Source organism: Tamandua tetradactyla, chromosome 12 (genome assembly GCF_023851605.1).
Source record: "Tamandua tetradactyla isolate mTamTet1 chromosome 12, mTamTet1.pri, whole genome shotgun sequence".
Lineage (NCBI taxonomy): Eukaryota > Metazoa > Chordata > Mammalia > Pilosa > Myrmecophagidae > Tamandua > Tamandua tetradactyla.
The window spans coordinates 83,702,757-83,720,063 of NC_135338.1; the positions used below are offsets into that span (position 1 = coordinate 83,702,757).

The window sequence follows — 17,307 nt, forward strand, 5'->3', positions numbered from 1 at the left end:
TGCCCTCCTCCCAAGACCCCCACCATGCCCATCAGTTGCAGAGAGCTGAGCACCTCTGTGTGTCCAGCCCCATCTCCTTGACTCCACAGGGGCCCGACGGGGCTGCCCTCTCGAGCCGCAACTCAGCAAAAGCCTCGCGTGTAGGGCTCGAGCGCAGCACCATTCGTCTCGGAGAGGGCATCAGAGCAGGCTCGGCTCAGATGAGCCAGCACCGGGGGTCCAGACATGGGTTACCTGGGGCCCCTGCTCTGTTCTGACGTCGAAGGGGTCCCCGACCGGCCGTCTCTCGGCGCATGCCACGCTCCTGCGGACGAACTCGGAGTAGACCTGCTCCTCCACGAACACCCTGGAGGCTGCCGTGCAGCACTGGCCCTGGTTGAAGAACACTCCCTGATGGGCACACTCCACTGCCAAGTCCACTGTGGGGGGGGAGGGGGCGGAGAGAGGAAACCATTAAGTTGTTGAGGCAGGCCTGGCCTGGCCGCAGCTGCAGCTCTAATTGCCCACACAGGAAAATTGGCCCTCAAGTGGCTGCATTTCGGAAATTAAGTTTTGCTCTCAGCATCTTCCAAACAGAGAGGAAGAGAGAAAGGATTTTTCGGGTCTACGGAATTTCGGGTCTGATCGTCCTGACTGCAGAACTTCTCAGGGTCTTCAATAGGCTAATAAGCACTGATGGTCTTAGCAGTCCCCATTTTCCTGGCCTGTGGGGACCCCAGGCCAGGAAAGGTTCAATAGAACCTTTCCTAAGGTTCTATTGAATGAATTTTTGAAAGTATTGATGTAGGCCATTTGGACAGAACTTTTCAAAGAAACCCCAGTTTTCCACCTTGAGTGAAAGAAAGGGCTTATTAAGTAACATAACACTGTGTATGACTTACAAGGTTTTAAAGAAAAAAAAAAGGGCACCGATTTTGCCAGAGGACAGCTGAATCTGAATTATAGACATTTAATTAAAACAAGCTTCATCGCTTTTAGAAATATACAGTTCCTAACGACTGAGATAGAAGGGTGCTTATTAAGTAAGATCTCTGGAGATAAGCTTAACGGATAAGAAGTGTAACTGGAAGGGCATTAGCATTTGTAGGGGGGCTTCTAGAGCTCAACCACCAAACTGGTTTTCTCAGCACTCCCCCCTCCCACAGAGACAACCTCTGCTTGCTTAAGAAATGCATAAACCAAAGGCAAGGTCCTCAGGGCAGGGGCCTGGCTCTAGGTGCTGAGAAGTGACCCAGCTGGCACTCTGCAGCGATCTTGGGACAACTCAGAGGGATTCTTCTGCTTTTGGATTTGGGAAGGAGGTCGTTAGTGTTGTGCAGGGTTGTTTGTGTAAGTCGATGCGGCGGCAGGACTGCGTCATAAGGTTCTTGCCCCCTCTCTGCACACCCACCCTCCCTGCAGCCAGATGCCAACTTGAAATGGCCCCTCTTCCAATATAGCTAATTCATTTCCTGCATCGCAACCAGGAGCCGGGGGTGAGGGTGGGGGGACAGCTGCGGTGGTGGAGGAATAGCGGCTTGTTACAGTTGCTATCATGCCTGGGATGCTAGTTATGTCAGGGTTTAATTTTGTGGACTGGCACTGCCCAGATGAGGAGGAGAAGACGGCTGCAGAGTGTGTTTATGATCCTTGTAAAACTACCCCCAAAAGGAACGGGTCCTGTGTTTAGCAGCAGTTTCTTCTCATGGCAGGAAAAGAGGATGAATTGGGGACAGTTGTGGCACCCAGATGTGGTGGCACAAGAATGCAAAGCAGTAGTCCTGGCACTTTGGGATTGGTGTTTTGGGGTCCAAATGTGGATTATGGCGAGGAAACACCCAGAATTGCTCCATGTGGTTCCAGAAAACCATTAGCAACACTAAAGAAGTTTCTCCAAGGGCACATTAACCCAGGAAGAAATGAGCAGTCTATCTTCACGCCCTGCTTCCCTTTCCTGTGTCCTATCTGGCTTGTTTCCTTACCCAGTCCACTCTCCCACTAAAACCTAGCTTCAAGGAAAGGAACTGTATCAGTAATTTACACTTTAGTGAGAAATTGTGTCTGGCTCATTTTTTTAAGGATGTTTGCAATTCCAACTTTATTTGAATGTGGAGTAGAAGGCTTTGTTCTCCATGGAAGGAATTTCTGGTACCACTGAGCAGGTGGGAGAGGTTATTCTTTAAGGCAAAGGACTCTGGAAGTCACACTTTTTGATGGCTAACCCTGTCAACAAGTGAATGAATGGCTGGCATGGCTCTTTCTTCCCAATTTTGGACATGGGAGTCAAGAATAACAAGGATTTTAATATTATACTATGTGGTTCTAGCTAAGACCCAAGCTGCCAACAAGCTGCTGGACAGGGTTTTTGTGCCAGGAAACTGGTGATGGTGGGAGAGACCATCCTCCAGGCCCAGAAGTGTTTCTGAAGGGCCAGCTGTAGCTGTCCACCTTTGATTCAGCAGGCCCAAGTCAAAGAAAGAACATCTCAACAATTTGGGGAGTCTGAAAACACTAAAGAAAAATACTGCCACGGGGATGGGAGAAAAATGAATCCTGTGAGCAGGAGCCCCTGTGCTTCTCTTCTTTTTCCAGTCCCACTGTCCACCCACCTCACCCTCACAGGGGACTCTGGAGAGGAAATCAGACCTGCATCTCATGGCCACAGCTCTGCAGGGGCAGAGAAGGTAAACTTATCTTGAGGGGCAGAGACAGGCAGCTCCTCTGGCTGCCAGCTCAGCTGTGCCTATCCTCAATATAACATTTTACTAGCAAGGAAGTTGCATTTTGGGCTCCATTTTCCTATGTAGATGGTTGGCTGAAAGTAGGAAGACACTAAAAAAATCCCTATTATGTGTGTGTCTCTTTAAATTGGCTCTGAATTGGGGTAAGGAAAGGAAGGGGGATTTATGGGTCCCCCAAAGCCCCAGCAAAGCCCAGAACTGGAACTCACGGTCAGCGTCAGCACACACAATACACGGGTTTTTCCCTCCAAGTTCCAGCGTTACTCGCTTCAGATTGCTCCGGGAAGCAGCCTCTTTTACAAGTTTTCCAACCTTCAGGATATAAAAACAGGGAAGGTTAAACCTCGGCTGGGCCAGCGAATGCTTTCCACAAGCCTGAAGGTGGTACCACATGGTGTCAGGTGCCTGGGGTCACCCCTGCCTCTGCCCAGCCCCCTGTGACCTGATGCTTCAGCTTCCCTCCCCAGGGCCTCCCCCAGTCTCTCCACGTAGATCAGACCTCAGCTCTGGAATCCTTGGTTTGGCCAGCACGGAATGGAAGCTTCCAGAAGGCCAAGGGATTTGCCCAAGACCACCCATCCGGCTGATGGCAGAGCGGCTGCAAATCTCTCCTGAATCCAAAGCTCCCCTATCCGGGCTGCTGGCCCCTCTCAGCCCACCAGGCTGGCCCAGCAAGTCTCATAAAGGGGTCTGGGGTATGCAGGAACCCTGCCACCTCCTCTGCCCCTCACTGGTAAATCTGAAATTCCAATGGCCCAGCAGGGGGAGGTGGTACTGTGTGGTTCTTTGGTGTGATCTGAGAATTAGGGAGATAGTGAGGGAAGTGGACCTTAAGGAAAAGGAGAAGCCAGTTCTTTGGAAACACACTCTAAGACAGCAAGCAGCTTCCAGAGGGCGGCAGGAGGGGTGAGAATTTTTGCAATTCTCAATCTGAATTAAGAGAAGGACGATGCTATGGAGACAGAGGCAGAGACTAAGTTATGGATTGCTGGCAACCACCACCAGGACACTACAAACTTTGGAGAAAGTATAGCCTTGTTGACAGCTTGGTTTGTATTTTTAGCCTCCAGAACAGTAAGAGAATAAATTTCTGAGGTATTTGTTATAGCAGCTCTGATACACTGAGACTGCCAGCTCACCAAACGGTAATGCTCGCCCTTCCCTCATGAAGCTGAAGGAGTCTCCCTATTCATCTCATGTACCACTAGGAGGGAGGGTTGGCCCAGCCAGGAGAGGTTTGTCAAGGCCAGTATCCCTGTCCAACAGCTGTGGACACTGAGGCCCAGAGCCAAACAGAGAGTCTCAGGCAGCGCTGGGCCATTGCAGGTGTGATACAATTTCCACATAAGAAGGGGCATTTTAAAGTCACCAGTCTCGTGGGCAAGGGCCTGAACAAGGTCTGGAATACATCAATGGTGATACTGTCTGTTCCCAAGGAGGACAACAAAAGCCAAGCAAGGCTGCCATAGGCTCAAGATTTATGGGCGGTATGTTTTACAGCCAAACACATCAGGGTGACCCTGGGTGGGAAAACATCCCCGCTGTGGGTGCTGGCTAGGGCTGAACAGGCCCTGGTGCCAAAAAAGCTACTTTCTTCTCCGTGACGTTGCCACTGAGAGATAGCACCACCTGGCTGGCCCCAGCTGGGCACCCGGAGAGGGTTCTGGAAGTAAACTCTGCAGGGAAGCCTGGCAAGAGGAGGCAAGGAGAGGGAAGGGGATGATGTTGCTGCCTATGAGAAGACAAGGATAGATGCAGGAGCAGCTGCATGCAGGAGCCTGCCCTGCTCCTCTCTGCCTCCATTTCTCAGCCAAGCCCAGAACCAGGCGTGGAGCTGCTGCCTGGCATGTCTGCTGGTGCCCCTGGCTGTTCTGATGCCAGCCACACGGTGGTGGAGACCCAGTTCTGACTGTGGTCATTAAAGGCACCCACCCCACCTGGCTTGACCCCAGGGCTGCAGCAGCTCTATTCTTGCAGGGCTGTGGGAACGGTGCAGCTTCCTGGCTGGACTAAACTGGGAGAGGCATGGGGATGTCTTAGGACTCATTCTGTTCTAAGTACAGAAAAAAAACAAAACAAAACCATTCTCCTTAAAAATAATTCCTCAAATGAAGTTCTGAGACATGCTATAGACAGAACCCAAAAACATTATGCTGAGGGAAATAAGCCAGACACTAAAGCATAAATTCTGTATGACTCCACTTACATGAAATACCTAGAATAAGCAAATTCATTCAGACATAGATGAGTTTACCAGGGTCCGGGGGTGGACGGGGAACACGGAGTTACTGCCCAATGGGCAGAGCTCCTGTTTGGGGCGAGGGAAAACTATTCATGGATGGTGGTGATGGTAGCGCAACACTGTGACTGTAATTAATGGCACAGAATTGCATTCTTCAAAATGGTTAAAGTGGCAAATTTCAGGTTATATATATGTTACCCGAATAAAATAAAAAATACATAATTCCACATGCAGATGCATGTAAATTAAAGAGTGAAAATCTTTATCTTCCCTCACTCCAACCCCAGGACTGAATCCAGGGTGGCTGAAGTGATAATTTCTTGGGACTTTCCAGATAAGTTTTACTTATACACACACACACACACACACACACACACACACACGCACGTTACCCACAGGATTACATCTTACATACACTCTCCTACAGCGTGCTCTTTTCACGCCTCAATGCAATACAACATAAAGTTTTCCCTGTCAGGATTACACACCTCCTTATGATAATGGCTGCAAAATAGTTCATGGAGCAACTAGAAGACACCGGGAAATATGTCATTGACTGTGCGTGAGAGTATTTCTGTAAGTAACCTTTCAAGTCTTCAAAATGGAATGCATGAATCTTTTAATTCTAATTCTTTACAATTTTTTGATCAATACTAACAAATTGCCCTTTGCGCTGGGAATAGTGTAGTGAAGATGAGTGCCTGTCATATTTTCTCTAACACAGAATTTTACTAATCTGACACACAAAAGAAGAAGAATTGGTTTTCACGTGACTTTGCATTTCCCTGATTCCCCAGGGAACGAGATGAAGTTCAGTGGGTATTCAGTGTTGCTCTGCTTTGAATCGCCCATTTTCCCACCATTTGGCTTATCTTTGTTTTCACTGATTTGCAGAAGCTCTTCACATATTAAGGACTGTACCCTTGGAGAGCTGTGTATTTACAGCTGTTTTTCTCCTGGTGGGTTATCATTTAACTTTACTTATGAAGTTCTCTGCCATACAGATGCCTTATATTTTTATTTTATTTTATCTTACCTATCAACCTTTTCTTCTAAGGCTTCTGAGTTCCATTAGATTTCTGTTTAGTTTGGTAACTGGACTGGTGACTGTTTCTTGGTTGTTGTCTACTAACAGTGACCAGATTTAGAAGAAAAAAATATTTGGGCCTCTCTAAGGACAAGTTCAGGGGTCTGAAGTAACACAGCAACTGTCATTTCTTCCAATGACCCCTGAGAAGAGTTACCTCTGTGGACCCAGTGAAGGCGATTTTGTCAATCTGAGGGTGAGAAGAAATTGCTGCCCCCACCGTGGGCCCAAATCCAGTCACGATGTTCACCACACCTGGAGGGAACCCGACCTGGGAAGAAACAGAGAGGGTGTTCTGAGGACAGGGATGGACGAGCACCAGCCATACCCCTGAGTGGGGGACCAAGAGAGCCCTGAGCACCTCATGCCACTGAGAAGCCTGGGCCAGGCCAGTGCTCCCAGTCAAGGCCAGTGCTCCCAGTCACAGGGCTCCAGGGAGGTTTGCCCCCAGAGGGATTAGTGGTACCTGCCTTATACCCTTTCCCAGCACCCGTCTTTATTTTCTAACTTGCCCCATCTATTTCCCAAACAATGGCAAGATATCATTCCCTCACACTTCTTCCATTTGCTCATAATATGGGATTCCCAGAGCTGCTACCTCCTGCAGGCAGGCCCCGCTGCCCCCGCTGGTTTTGAATTGCCAGTTCTGTGCTGGATATGTACGAGGTTTCATTATTAACATGCATGCATAAAACAAATGCAGTGGGGCTGCTGCTCTCCCCATTCCCAGTGACTCCCTTAAAACAGACTCCCACCCCACCACCGCCCAGTTTTTTCAGAAACTCAAGATTTTAGGACACAGTGCTTGAGTCTAGTTTTTCTAGCCACTGTTTGTGTGTCTATCTACTCATACTGATCTTTAATGAGATTTTACATATTTCATTTTTGAAACTATCTTTTCATAGAGACATGTCCTGCCAAAGACTGATAGTGATCCCGAGCAGATGATTTTAATTGAGCATACTCGTCACTTGGAAGGCATTTACACAACTCTGTGAGCTGCCATTCACCATGTCATTCATTACACAGCAGATTAATCACTTCCAGTTGCAGGTTAGGGGAAAGCTCCTCAATTGCACAGTTAAGTGGATTTCAAATCTGGAAATTCCCTTTGTACTTCCTTTGAGGGCTGAACAGCACTATTGGAAACTGGAAAACATATCTGCTGCAAATCTGTGTGGGAATGCAAGTCTTGCTGCTTGTTTTAACTTTCAATGGGAAGTATGTAAAGCAGCATGCCATCGCTTATGATTCAAACAAGGTTAGTTGTCCTCGGAGACTCTGTTTTTAAGCAGTGGTGATTTTAGAAGATGGGAGTCAAATTAATGTGAATTAACATATCCTAAAAAACATGGATATGAGGAAAGCAAGGAAACAGTCAATTATTGGCTGTTTGAACCTTGGATCTAAGCGTAAAGGAAGTGCACCTAAGTGGTGCTGAGAAGAGAAAAGAATGCATCTTTTCTCCATCCCCCTTTGCTTTCTATCTCTTTAAATCTTTGCTGCATGCAATATTGAAACAGAATGAGTAAATTGTTGCCTGTTGAGTCTGGAAGGGAGTTGCCCTTTTGACTGTTTGCTTCCCCAGAGAGGTGGCTGCCTGGGGAGGGCCCGCTAAGGGTGAGGTGGGGAAGACAATCTCCTGCAAGCAGAGAGTTCTGTCTAGGGGGCTTCTGGGTGACCCCTGCCCAGAGCTGGCACGATTACCCCTCTAAGAGAAAAATGGGCCATTTATGCACCATGAATGCAAACACAAAAAACCTCCCAAATACGTGTTTCCTCCTCAGGGGACCCTCTTACAAATTCTCTAGACAAAACATTTGCTCCTAAACCATAAGTTTGAAGCCATATGACAGGTAAGAATTCTCATTAGCACCACTGGGAAGAGCAGAGTTCCTTCTAGATCAGCACCCACGTGCAGGAGGGGAAAGGCACAGCTTTCAACAGAGACACAGGGAGCTGTTCCCTTCCCACCCAGCTGGTCCCAGGCTGGCACTGCCATACCCGGCACACCTCCACAGGGTAGCGTATATCACTGCAGGGCACTGCCTGGTTCCCAGGAGTGGGGCTGTGGTGAACCACATGTGACATTTTCCTTTTGGAAATGTCTTACCTCTTTGATCAGAGAGCCGAGATACAGGGCAGTGAGGGGCGTCTGCTCCGCTGGCTTCACGACCACAGTGTTCCCACAGCAGAGGGCGGGCGCCAGCTTCCACACGAGCATCAGCAGAGGGAAGTTCCACTGCGGCAGAGCACAGGAGGTCTTGGGGCACGGGAGCTGTGTCCGCTCCCCACTCCCCACCCCTCGGCCCAGGCACCCCACAGAACCTCCGTGGAGGGGGCGTGCTTTTCATAGTCTCGGTTTGGGGTATGTTGTGGGTTGAGTTATGTCCTCCCTTAAGAAGATAAGTTGAAGTCCTAACCCCTGGTACCTGTGAATGTAGCCTTATTTGGAAATACGGGCTTTGAAGGTTAAGGTTAAGATGAAGTCGTACTGGATTGGGGGCCCTAAATCCAATAACCGGTGTCCTTATAAGAAGGGGAGATTTGGAGACATACAGAAGAGACACATGCAAAGGGAAAATGGCCACGTGAAGCTGGAAGTGGAGACACAAGTGGTGCAGCCAAAAACCAAAAGATTGCCTGCACACAGCAGAAGCCAGGAAGGGGCAAGGAAGGACTCTGCCTCTAGAACATTCAGTAGAAGTGTGGCCCTGCTAGACACCTTGATTTCAGACTGCTAGCCTCCAGAACAGTGAGACAATAGATTTCTGTTGTTTTAAGCCACCCAGTTTGTGGTACTTTGTTAGCAACTTGCAGCCCTAGGATGCAAAGATGGGGTGCAGGGGGTCACCTGAGACTGTATGAAGATTGGAATTGTATTCCTACCTGGTGCTTCCCAGATGGCATTCTGAGAGACATTAACAGGAATCCTTTGCAAAGAGGATAGGAAGTCTTTGGAAAAGGGATTCCTTCCCCTTTCGGATTTTTATAATACCATCAGGAATTTACAGAGACTTGTAAATTAAAGGCTCTGACAAGTCCTGCAGGAAGGAGCCCTGCCTCTCCCAAGCTCTGATGCCACCATACCTTCTTCTTTCCTTACAGAATACATACTAACTGCCCCCCTCACCCACTGTACTATATTTGGTGAAATATACTTTGGGAAATGCTTTTTTTTAATTCTTCAACTGCAGAAATAAGAACACTGAGATCACTGTGACAGTAAGAATAAGGAGAGCGACCCCTCACTGAGTGAGGCTCAATATGTATCAGCCACTGATCTAAGCACTTAAAAATTTAACTCATTGTATCCCTGCAAGCCTTTACAAGCGAATAATTCCCAATTTACAGTTGGGGGAACTGAGGCACATAAGGGTGAGGTCGCTTGCCAGCACCAGAAGCTGGCAGCAGAATGAAACCAGGGTTCAAGTCCACACTTGTGTCCTCCAGGCTACAATGCTGCCCAGAATGGTGTCTCTGATGAAACAAGATGAAAAAAAGGCATTTCCAGGAGAAGCCATCAGCTTGATTCTGGCTGCCCCTCAGTACCCCAAAAGGATTCAATTGGCTCCTTATGCTCTAAGAGGCCAAACAGAAGAGCTGATCTGTAAACCCAGCTCTACACGGCTGGCATCAGGCAGCCACCTCAGGGTGCAGTTGGAGACTCCCTCACTTGCATTTCTGGCCTCCGACTCCTCCTACCTCTGCCTGGGATTCCTACCAGTAGACAACACACACAGAGTCCTGTTCACAGAGAACGCAATAATTATTTCAGGATTTCCTTACTAGTGTTTGGAAGCCTTTCTTTCTCCTCCAACTCCAGCACTTAAATACCATTATCTCTACTACCCTACAAACACGCAGGCTTCCCTTGGCCTACATCTCTTCTAGCAGCTCCCTTCTTTCTTTATTGCAGCTTCTTGGAAGAGCAGTACTGGCCAGCCAGCCCAGCCCCCTTCCTGTTTGTCCTGGCAATTTGGCTTCAGCGGCACCTGGAACTGTTCTAGGTGAGAAAATCCAACAGATGCCTTTGAGCTCCTATTTTATTTCATTTCTACGTAGGGTCTGACCCCAGTGCCCTGTAGTCTCCTTCTGGAAAGGTGTCCCACCCCCTGGATGCCAGCCATCCAGGTGACCCCAGTGGGGCTCGTGGGGGTGCTACGGCGTTTGGCCCAGGCTTCCTTCTCTTCTCACTCAAGAGTCCACACTTCTACTTGGTGCCCCCCTGCAAATGCCTCACTTGGCTGGAAGGGAACCGCTGGGCTGACCGCTGTCAGTGACGACTGCAGCCCTGTCCTCTTTATTGAGCCCCAGATCCAAATATATAAACAACCGATGGGACCTATGCTTGGCAGTCCCCTGACCCCTCAGCTTCACGTACCCAGAATTTCTGTCATCTTCTCCCCGATCTTCCCCACACCACCAAAGAGCAATACCAGCCCTCCAATTCCAGCCAGGACTCTGCTCAGCACCAGATGAGCCACTAACCTCTATCAACTCAATCACCTGAAAGGTTTCAATTCCGCTCACTCTTCAGTTGGGCCCTTCACTTCCATTGTCCTCAGTACCTAGCACCCGAGCGTCCTGTCTGGCGTGTAGCAGGAGCTCACAAAATGCTTGCTGGAGGGACAGCACTTCTCTAAGCAAACTCCAGTCCACCCTGCAAGCTGCCTTCCCCCCAGCTTCCCCCCAGCCATCGCAGGGGCCTGTGGCAGCATCAGCACATCCACCAGGCTTGGGCCAGGCTCCTCACACCACTCCCGGGGCGCTGGCCCCACGCCTGACACCTGAGCTCACTCTTTTTCTCACTTTCCCCCTGCCTAAGCTCTGGGCCCCTCAGATCATCGGCTCGTCTCTTCCACGTAACCTAGGCTTTTTCTCTCTGTTTGGAAAACCCTTTTGCCTACTGAATGAGTCTTTTTATCCTTGAAGGCACAGTTAAGAGACCAACTCCCTAGGGCCACTGGCCTTTTCTGACCCTTCCAGGTGGAATCCCGGGCTCCTCTGAGCAGGCTTAGATGAGGTCTCTGTCATCTTCATACCCCTCCAGCACCAAGCTCCTCGCCACCGAGGACATAATCAATGCTGGTGCCACTGAATCCCAGCACACTAGAAACTGGTTCCAAAGGCCACAGGGATGGTGGGATGGGGTGGAGCTATTTAGAAGCCATTTTGAATCTATCATGTACCCCAGAAAAGCCATGTTTTAATTCTGATCCAATCTTGTGGGGGCAGCCGTTTCTTTCAATCCTGATTCAATATTGTAGGCAAAAATTTGACTAGATTATCTTCAAGAAGATGTGGCACACCCAACTGTGGGTGGGATCTACGATTAGATGAAGATGTGACTCCACATATTCCAGGTGAGTCTTGATTAGTTTACTGGAATCCTTTAAAACAGGAAACATTTTGGAGCCAGTGAGAAATGACAGAGCCAACAGAAACTTCATAGCAAAGCTGACACAGATGCTGACACTTGGAGAACAGAAACACAGGTATCTGGAGATGCTTGGAGCCCAGGAGACATTGCCATGAGATGTTAAGCAAGCCAGAACCTGGAGACACCCAAATGAAGCCAAGAGATGAAAGCCAGACCTGGAGAAGCAAAGTGAGGAACCCCCACAGGAACAGGAGCTGAAAGCAATGGAGCCCAGAAGCAAGGGACCAGCAGATGCCAGCCATGTGGCTTCCCAGCTGACAGAGGTGTTCCTGACCTATTGACTTTTCTTGAATTAAGGTATCTTTCCCTGGATGCCTCAGTTTGGACATTTTTATAGGCTTAGAACTGTAAACTTGTAACTTATTGAATTCCCTTTTTAAAAGCTGTTCCATTTCTGGTATATCAGATTCTGGCAGCGTGTAAACTGACACTGAATCTATTTACAAAAGCTGCATACTCACAGGGGTGATGGCCCCACACACGCCTATGGGTTCATGCCTGGTGAAGCAAACAACATTGTCATCTGCAAGACAGAACAGGGGTGGGGGGTGGGGCAGACACACTTGCATTAACCCAGGTTACAAGAAGAGAGAAACCAAGAAGTCCACAACTGGGTCAGCTCAGTTCTCGTCCACCATACAAAGAAGTGGTTCTAACTCAAATTTGGAAAGCAAATTCCTTAGAAAGCAATGGAATGGACACAGCAACATTTTGGGGGACTGGGAAGGGTGCCTAGGGGGAAAAGTCCCAGAGGGCTCTGAAGTGACCATCTGCACAAAGGAGAAGACAGAATCCCAGAGAGACCCCACCTGAGGGCAGCGGTCTGCCGTGGCTTACCTGTGGGGATGGTCCTGCCCTGTATTTTGTCAGCCCACCCTGCAAAGTATCTGAGGGTTTTAATGCAGCCCTCCAGGTCAATGAAGAAGGCATGAAGGAAAGGCTTCCCGGTATCCATCGTCTCCAGGGTCTGCAATATCAAGATGACAACCATTTCAGACACCACTGGCTCTTTTTCTTAAATTTTCATTTTGAAATAATTTCAAGCTACAGGAGAGTTGCAAAAATAATACAAAACTCTGATAGAGAACTTCAACATATACCATCCGCATCCTCACACAGATACCTAGATCCACCAATTTTAACATTTTGCCATGCATACTGGCTGTATTTCTTTCTCTCTCCCTTTCTTTCCCTCCTCTCTCTCTCTCTCTCCCCCCCTCCCCCTTCCCTTCCTCTATCTATCTATCACATTCTAGACATCTGTCTCTTTCTTTTCCTTTTAACTATCGCTTTGCTCAAGACAGGGATGGGCAGAGAACATACTCCTAGGATAAGATAGCTCTGTGGACTTTAGGATTATAGTAAAACGCTGCATTTTAAATTAAGATCTGTCCCGGTGGGCAAAAACCACTTGTATTCAAAACGTCCAGGGAGGTGGTTAGAGCCGGGAACGGTGGCTCCACCAGGAACCTCCTGGACCGAGAAAGGGCTGACGGGGAGGGAACGCACTTTAACATCTGATACTTCAGCCCTACAAGCCGGCCGCGTGGGTCCCAAAGCCCTGGGAAGGTTAGGCGGCCGGGGGACGGCTGGGCGGCGGGATAGCTGGACCGAGGGCCGGCCGCTCGGAACCATCTCCCCCTCCCACGACGGAGAAAACGCGGACCCGGGCTCGTCCTTCTCGGCCCGGCGGGCCGGCGCCGGCTGCGGAAAGAGGGACCCAAGCCAGCTGGGGCACGCCGTCAGCGAAAAGTCGCAGCACGCCCCCGCCCGGGTCAGCCGGATGCTGGCTGGGAACCGAGCGCGGCTCGGTCCGCGGCGGGGGCGGTGATTACGCAGGGCGTGCGCCCCCCGCTCAATGGCGGGGATTCTTTTCTATTTCCAGCCTGGGGGGTGGGGGGGAAGAACCCCATTGTCCCTCAGACAAGCGGTCCCAGTTGCGCCCGGCCCTGACCCCGCCAGCCATCCGTCTCTGCAGGAAGCGGGGGCCCTCACACGCAGCCCCGGGCTGGACGCTGGCGGGAGTCGCTGGAAGAAGCCGGCGTCGGGGGATTCGCCACGCACCCGCCCACGCGCCCACGGCTCCTCTCGCGCTCGCCCGGGCGCTGCACTTGACCTCGCCCTTCCCACTCTAAGGAGCAGAAACCCGGGCGAGCAGAGGCCCCGTGCCTCGTCGTCACAAGTCCCTGCCTCGGTTTCCTCCTCTGTTAAGATGAGAGTAATAGTGGAACCTATGCCTTCTAGAGCCGCTGTGAGAGTGAAATGAGTTAATAAATTTAAAGCATTAACAAGAGTGCCGGCCCGCAGAGCTGCGCATGTGTTAGAAAATGTGATGGTTCTAACAGCCAGGATGCTGTCCACCACCTTCCCTCCAGGCCCCAGGCAGGTGCTTGGCAACCCTCATCTGGGAACACAGGGGAAGACGATGCCGAGGGCCAGAGTAGACCCAGCAGATGGCGCCCAGGGCCCAAGGCGGAACCACGTGACATCATATATGCTGGAGTTTTGGCTCCTACTGATTTGCATTCCAAATTGGTCCTTTTTTTTTTTTTCCAAATCGGTAGTTTTATTTTCCGGGGGTGGGGGGAACAAACTATTGTAAATAAACGAAGAAGATGTCCAGGACTGGGCTACCCCAGAAATATTTGCGTATCTGAGTTTGTTCTTGGTCCTTTTCTGGAATGGGATAAGGGAACTATGGGCAGAGGACTGCTGGTGAGTGCAGGCAGGAGCCGACAGCCTGCCCCCCATCCTGGCTCACCTGCTCTTACTGGGCAACCTTGGTTAAGTTACCTGGGCCTCAGTTTCCTTGTCTCTGAAATGGGGTAATAGATACTGCAGGTCAAGTGCCTGGAATAGGCCTGGGACACGGTGAACATTCAAGGAGCCTTGGCTGTGTTTTATTGTTGATAAGGGCAAGTTTGCTTACTGGATTGACAGGGAATTTGTCAGGGTTTGTTTTAGGGAATCTGTCCCAGCAAAACCCAGGAGATGATAGGCAGGACATTTTTTTAACAAAAAAAAATTAAGATGTGCAGGTGAGGACACAGGATTGAACCTGAGAATCTGAGTATTAGTTATTGTTTTGAACAGTCAAATTCTTTAAAAAAGAGATTGTGAAAATAAAAAAGATAAAAGAAAAAAAGAAGTAAATTAAAAAAAAGGTATTGTGAATAAGCAGACACAAAAGGCCCACTTATATGAAATATCTAGAATAAGCAAAGTCATACAGACAGAAAGTAGATTAGAGGTTACCAGGGGCTGGGGTGGGGGTGGGTGGGAGAGGAAATGGGGCGTTACTGCCTAATGGGTATAACGTTTCAGTTTGGGGTGATGAAAAAGTTTTCTTAATGGATGATGGTGACGGCTGCTTCACACTGATAATACAATTAATGCCACTGAATTGTACATTTAAAAATGGTTAAAATGGGAAATTTTGTGTTATATCTGTTACCACATTAAAAAAAAAAACTATTGTAGCTCAACCACAAATAAACCACAGCCACTCCTATGTTTACTTCCTGTAGAATTTTAAGAACAAAAATGTATCTTCTGAAAAATTAATAACATTGGAACCCTCCCATCCTAAAGAATGAAGGAAAAAGGGCTGGGGGAACTCTGTCATGTCACTCTCAGCAGATCAAGGCTTAAAATGAAGGGGGGCCAGAAACGGGGATCAGGTTGAAACGAAGAACCCAAAGAGCTGGAGCCTGGAACCAGGATGCCTCAGCAGTACAGAGAAAGCCGGGGCTGCCGCATCCCCCACATCTGTTTCCAAGCACCGTACACAGAAATAAATACCCAGGTCTGTCCAAACCACTGACCCAGCAGAACATGGCCAGAAGAAGCACTTTCCTGTGTGAAAATGCACGAACACCATCTCAAGGTGGAGAGTGAGGGGCAGCTTCCTATGATGTGGTCACGGGTTTTGGAAAACCACCATTTGCCCATAACTCTCTTGTCCCTTTCATGTTGTGGCAAAGCCCTGGATCTTATTTCTGTGGGTAGCGAGGCCCCAATGGTAAGGCGATTTGCTAGGCTGAGCCCTGCTCCCTACAACAGTCCTGCTGTCAGAGCACAGGGTGCCTGCGCAATGCAACTGGCTGAAAAAGGTGGCTGTCCAGCCACTGTTTCCTAAGATGATACTGGCACTCGATGACAGAGTGGGGAGGGGTGCCCAGGGCACATCCTCTCCAGCGTGCTATTAGTCCACACGGACATTGCAGACTGATGAGCTCACGCTGGGTGAAAACAGAAATGTGTTTGAAAAAGCCAGTTTGGCAGCTTGAGAGCTGAGGTTGGCTTTCCTTGCAGGAAGAAACCAATGGCTGGTGGAGAAGAGTCCTAAGTTTAGAAGGATGCTCCCCTCGCTGTGATTTCTAGGCGAACTCAAAGGAAAGAGAGCTCGGGTTTCTGTGCCAACTCAACCTCAGGGAAATGCACTGGAGAGTTCTGGAGAGTTCCAGAAAGTTCCACCACCTTCCACAAACACCCTCCTCTTAAGAAATACATTCAGGGACAAAAGTGATTTCACTGTCCTGGCTAACACTGTCCTTTGAACAGGTGGTCACTCCATTGTGCGTTCCTAATGTCAGTTCAAGAAAAGAAAAAACCATTTTTCCAGATCAGAGGCCAAAATAGAGATTCCCATTCCATGACGGCTGGTTAAGCAGATCGCAAAGGCCCTGAGGTCTCCTCTGGTCATTCACTTCTAGAGCAAAGAAAGGTCCGAGGACCCCATCATGCACTTACAACTTAGATATGCCTTCACAGCTTCTCATGGAAGCAACCCAGCCTCTCGGCAAGGCTAATTTAATATCTCCAGTTTTTTACAGCTGAGGAACCACAGTGCCTAGAAACAACTGACCAGGAGGGTAGGTAGCTGGAGATAGCATTACTATAATTACTATAAGTAACTGTTGCCATCAACATGCAAGGGATTCTGCTAAGGACTCTAAGTGTATCTTTCTCACAACCATTTTTTTTTTTTGCATGGGCAGACACCGGAAATCGAACCCGGGTCTCCGGCATGGCAGGCATGAACTCTGCCACTGAGTCACCATGTCCCGCCCTCCCACAACCATTTTTAGACACTGGTTAAAAGCAACATTTTACATAAGGAAATACACGGTCAGAGAGGTTAAACAACTTGTCCAGAGTCACACAGTTACTTGGGGGCAGAGGGGGATTTGAACCCAGGTCTTTCACAGTCGGAGGTTCCCAATAACCAGATTTTCCTGCTCTTACCACCACGCCACACACAGCCACCACTTCTCAGTTCAGGGGTGAGTCAGGGGGTGATTTTAGGTCATAGGAGAATTTTTTGCCTAGGTTAAGTGGTCGCATTTATTTTAATACATACTGAAAAAAATTATAAGTAGCACTGTGGTTTCATGAATATCCTTGCCTAGAATGAGGTTAAATGTACATTTAAAAGGGAATTAACCTTGGTGGGTAAACTCATTGCCCTACACCAGGGGTGTAAATCTCTCTGGCAACGTGGGACATAACTCCTGGGGTTGAGCCTGGACCCGGCACTGTGGGACTGAGAAAGCCTTCTTGACCAAAAAGGGAGAAGAGAATTGAAAAAAAAAAATTAAAGTTTCAGTGGCTGAGAGATTTCAAATAGAACTGAGAGTTCTTTTTGGAGGTTGCTCTTGCATATTATATAGATATCCTTTTTAGTTTTTAGGGTATTAGATGAGCTAGAAGGAAATAGGTGAAACCGTATTTCAGTAGCTTTGATTCTTGAAGACGATTATATAACGATTGTGTAACATATAGATTTTACAGTGCGACCGTGTGATTACAAAAA

The 17,307-nt window shown here is 48.8% G+C and overlaps 1 protein-coding gene across 1 annotated transcript in view; it reads right to left on the reverse strand.

The window, feature by feature from the left end:
- The window catches only part of ALDH1A3 (aldehyde dehydrogenase 1 family member A3), a 42,187-nt gene that overhangs the window by 16,878 nt on the left and 8,002 nt on the right, over nucleotides 1-17,307 (reverse strand). The window contains exons 4-9 of the mRNA XM_077124023.1: nucleotides 12,330-12,459; nucleotides 11,954-12,015; nucleotides 8,163-8,291; nucleotides 6,207-6,320; nucleotides 2,930-3,032; nucleotides 235-419 (exon numbers count right to left, since the gene is read on the reverse strand). Of these exons, the coding sequence (XP_076980138.1) occupies nucleotides 235-419; nucleotides 2,930-3,032; nucleotides 6,207-6,320; nucleotides 8,163-8,291; nucleotides 11,954-12,015; nucleotides 12,330-12,459 (723 nt within the window). The remainder of the gene's footprint in view (nucleotides 1-234; nucleotides 420-2,929; nucleotides 3,033-6,206; nucleotides 6,321-8,162; nucleotides 8,292-11,953; nucleotides 12,016-12,329; nucleotides 12,460-17,307) is intronic.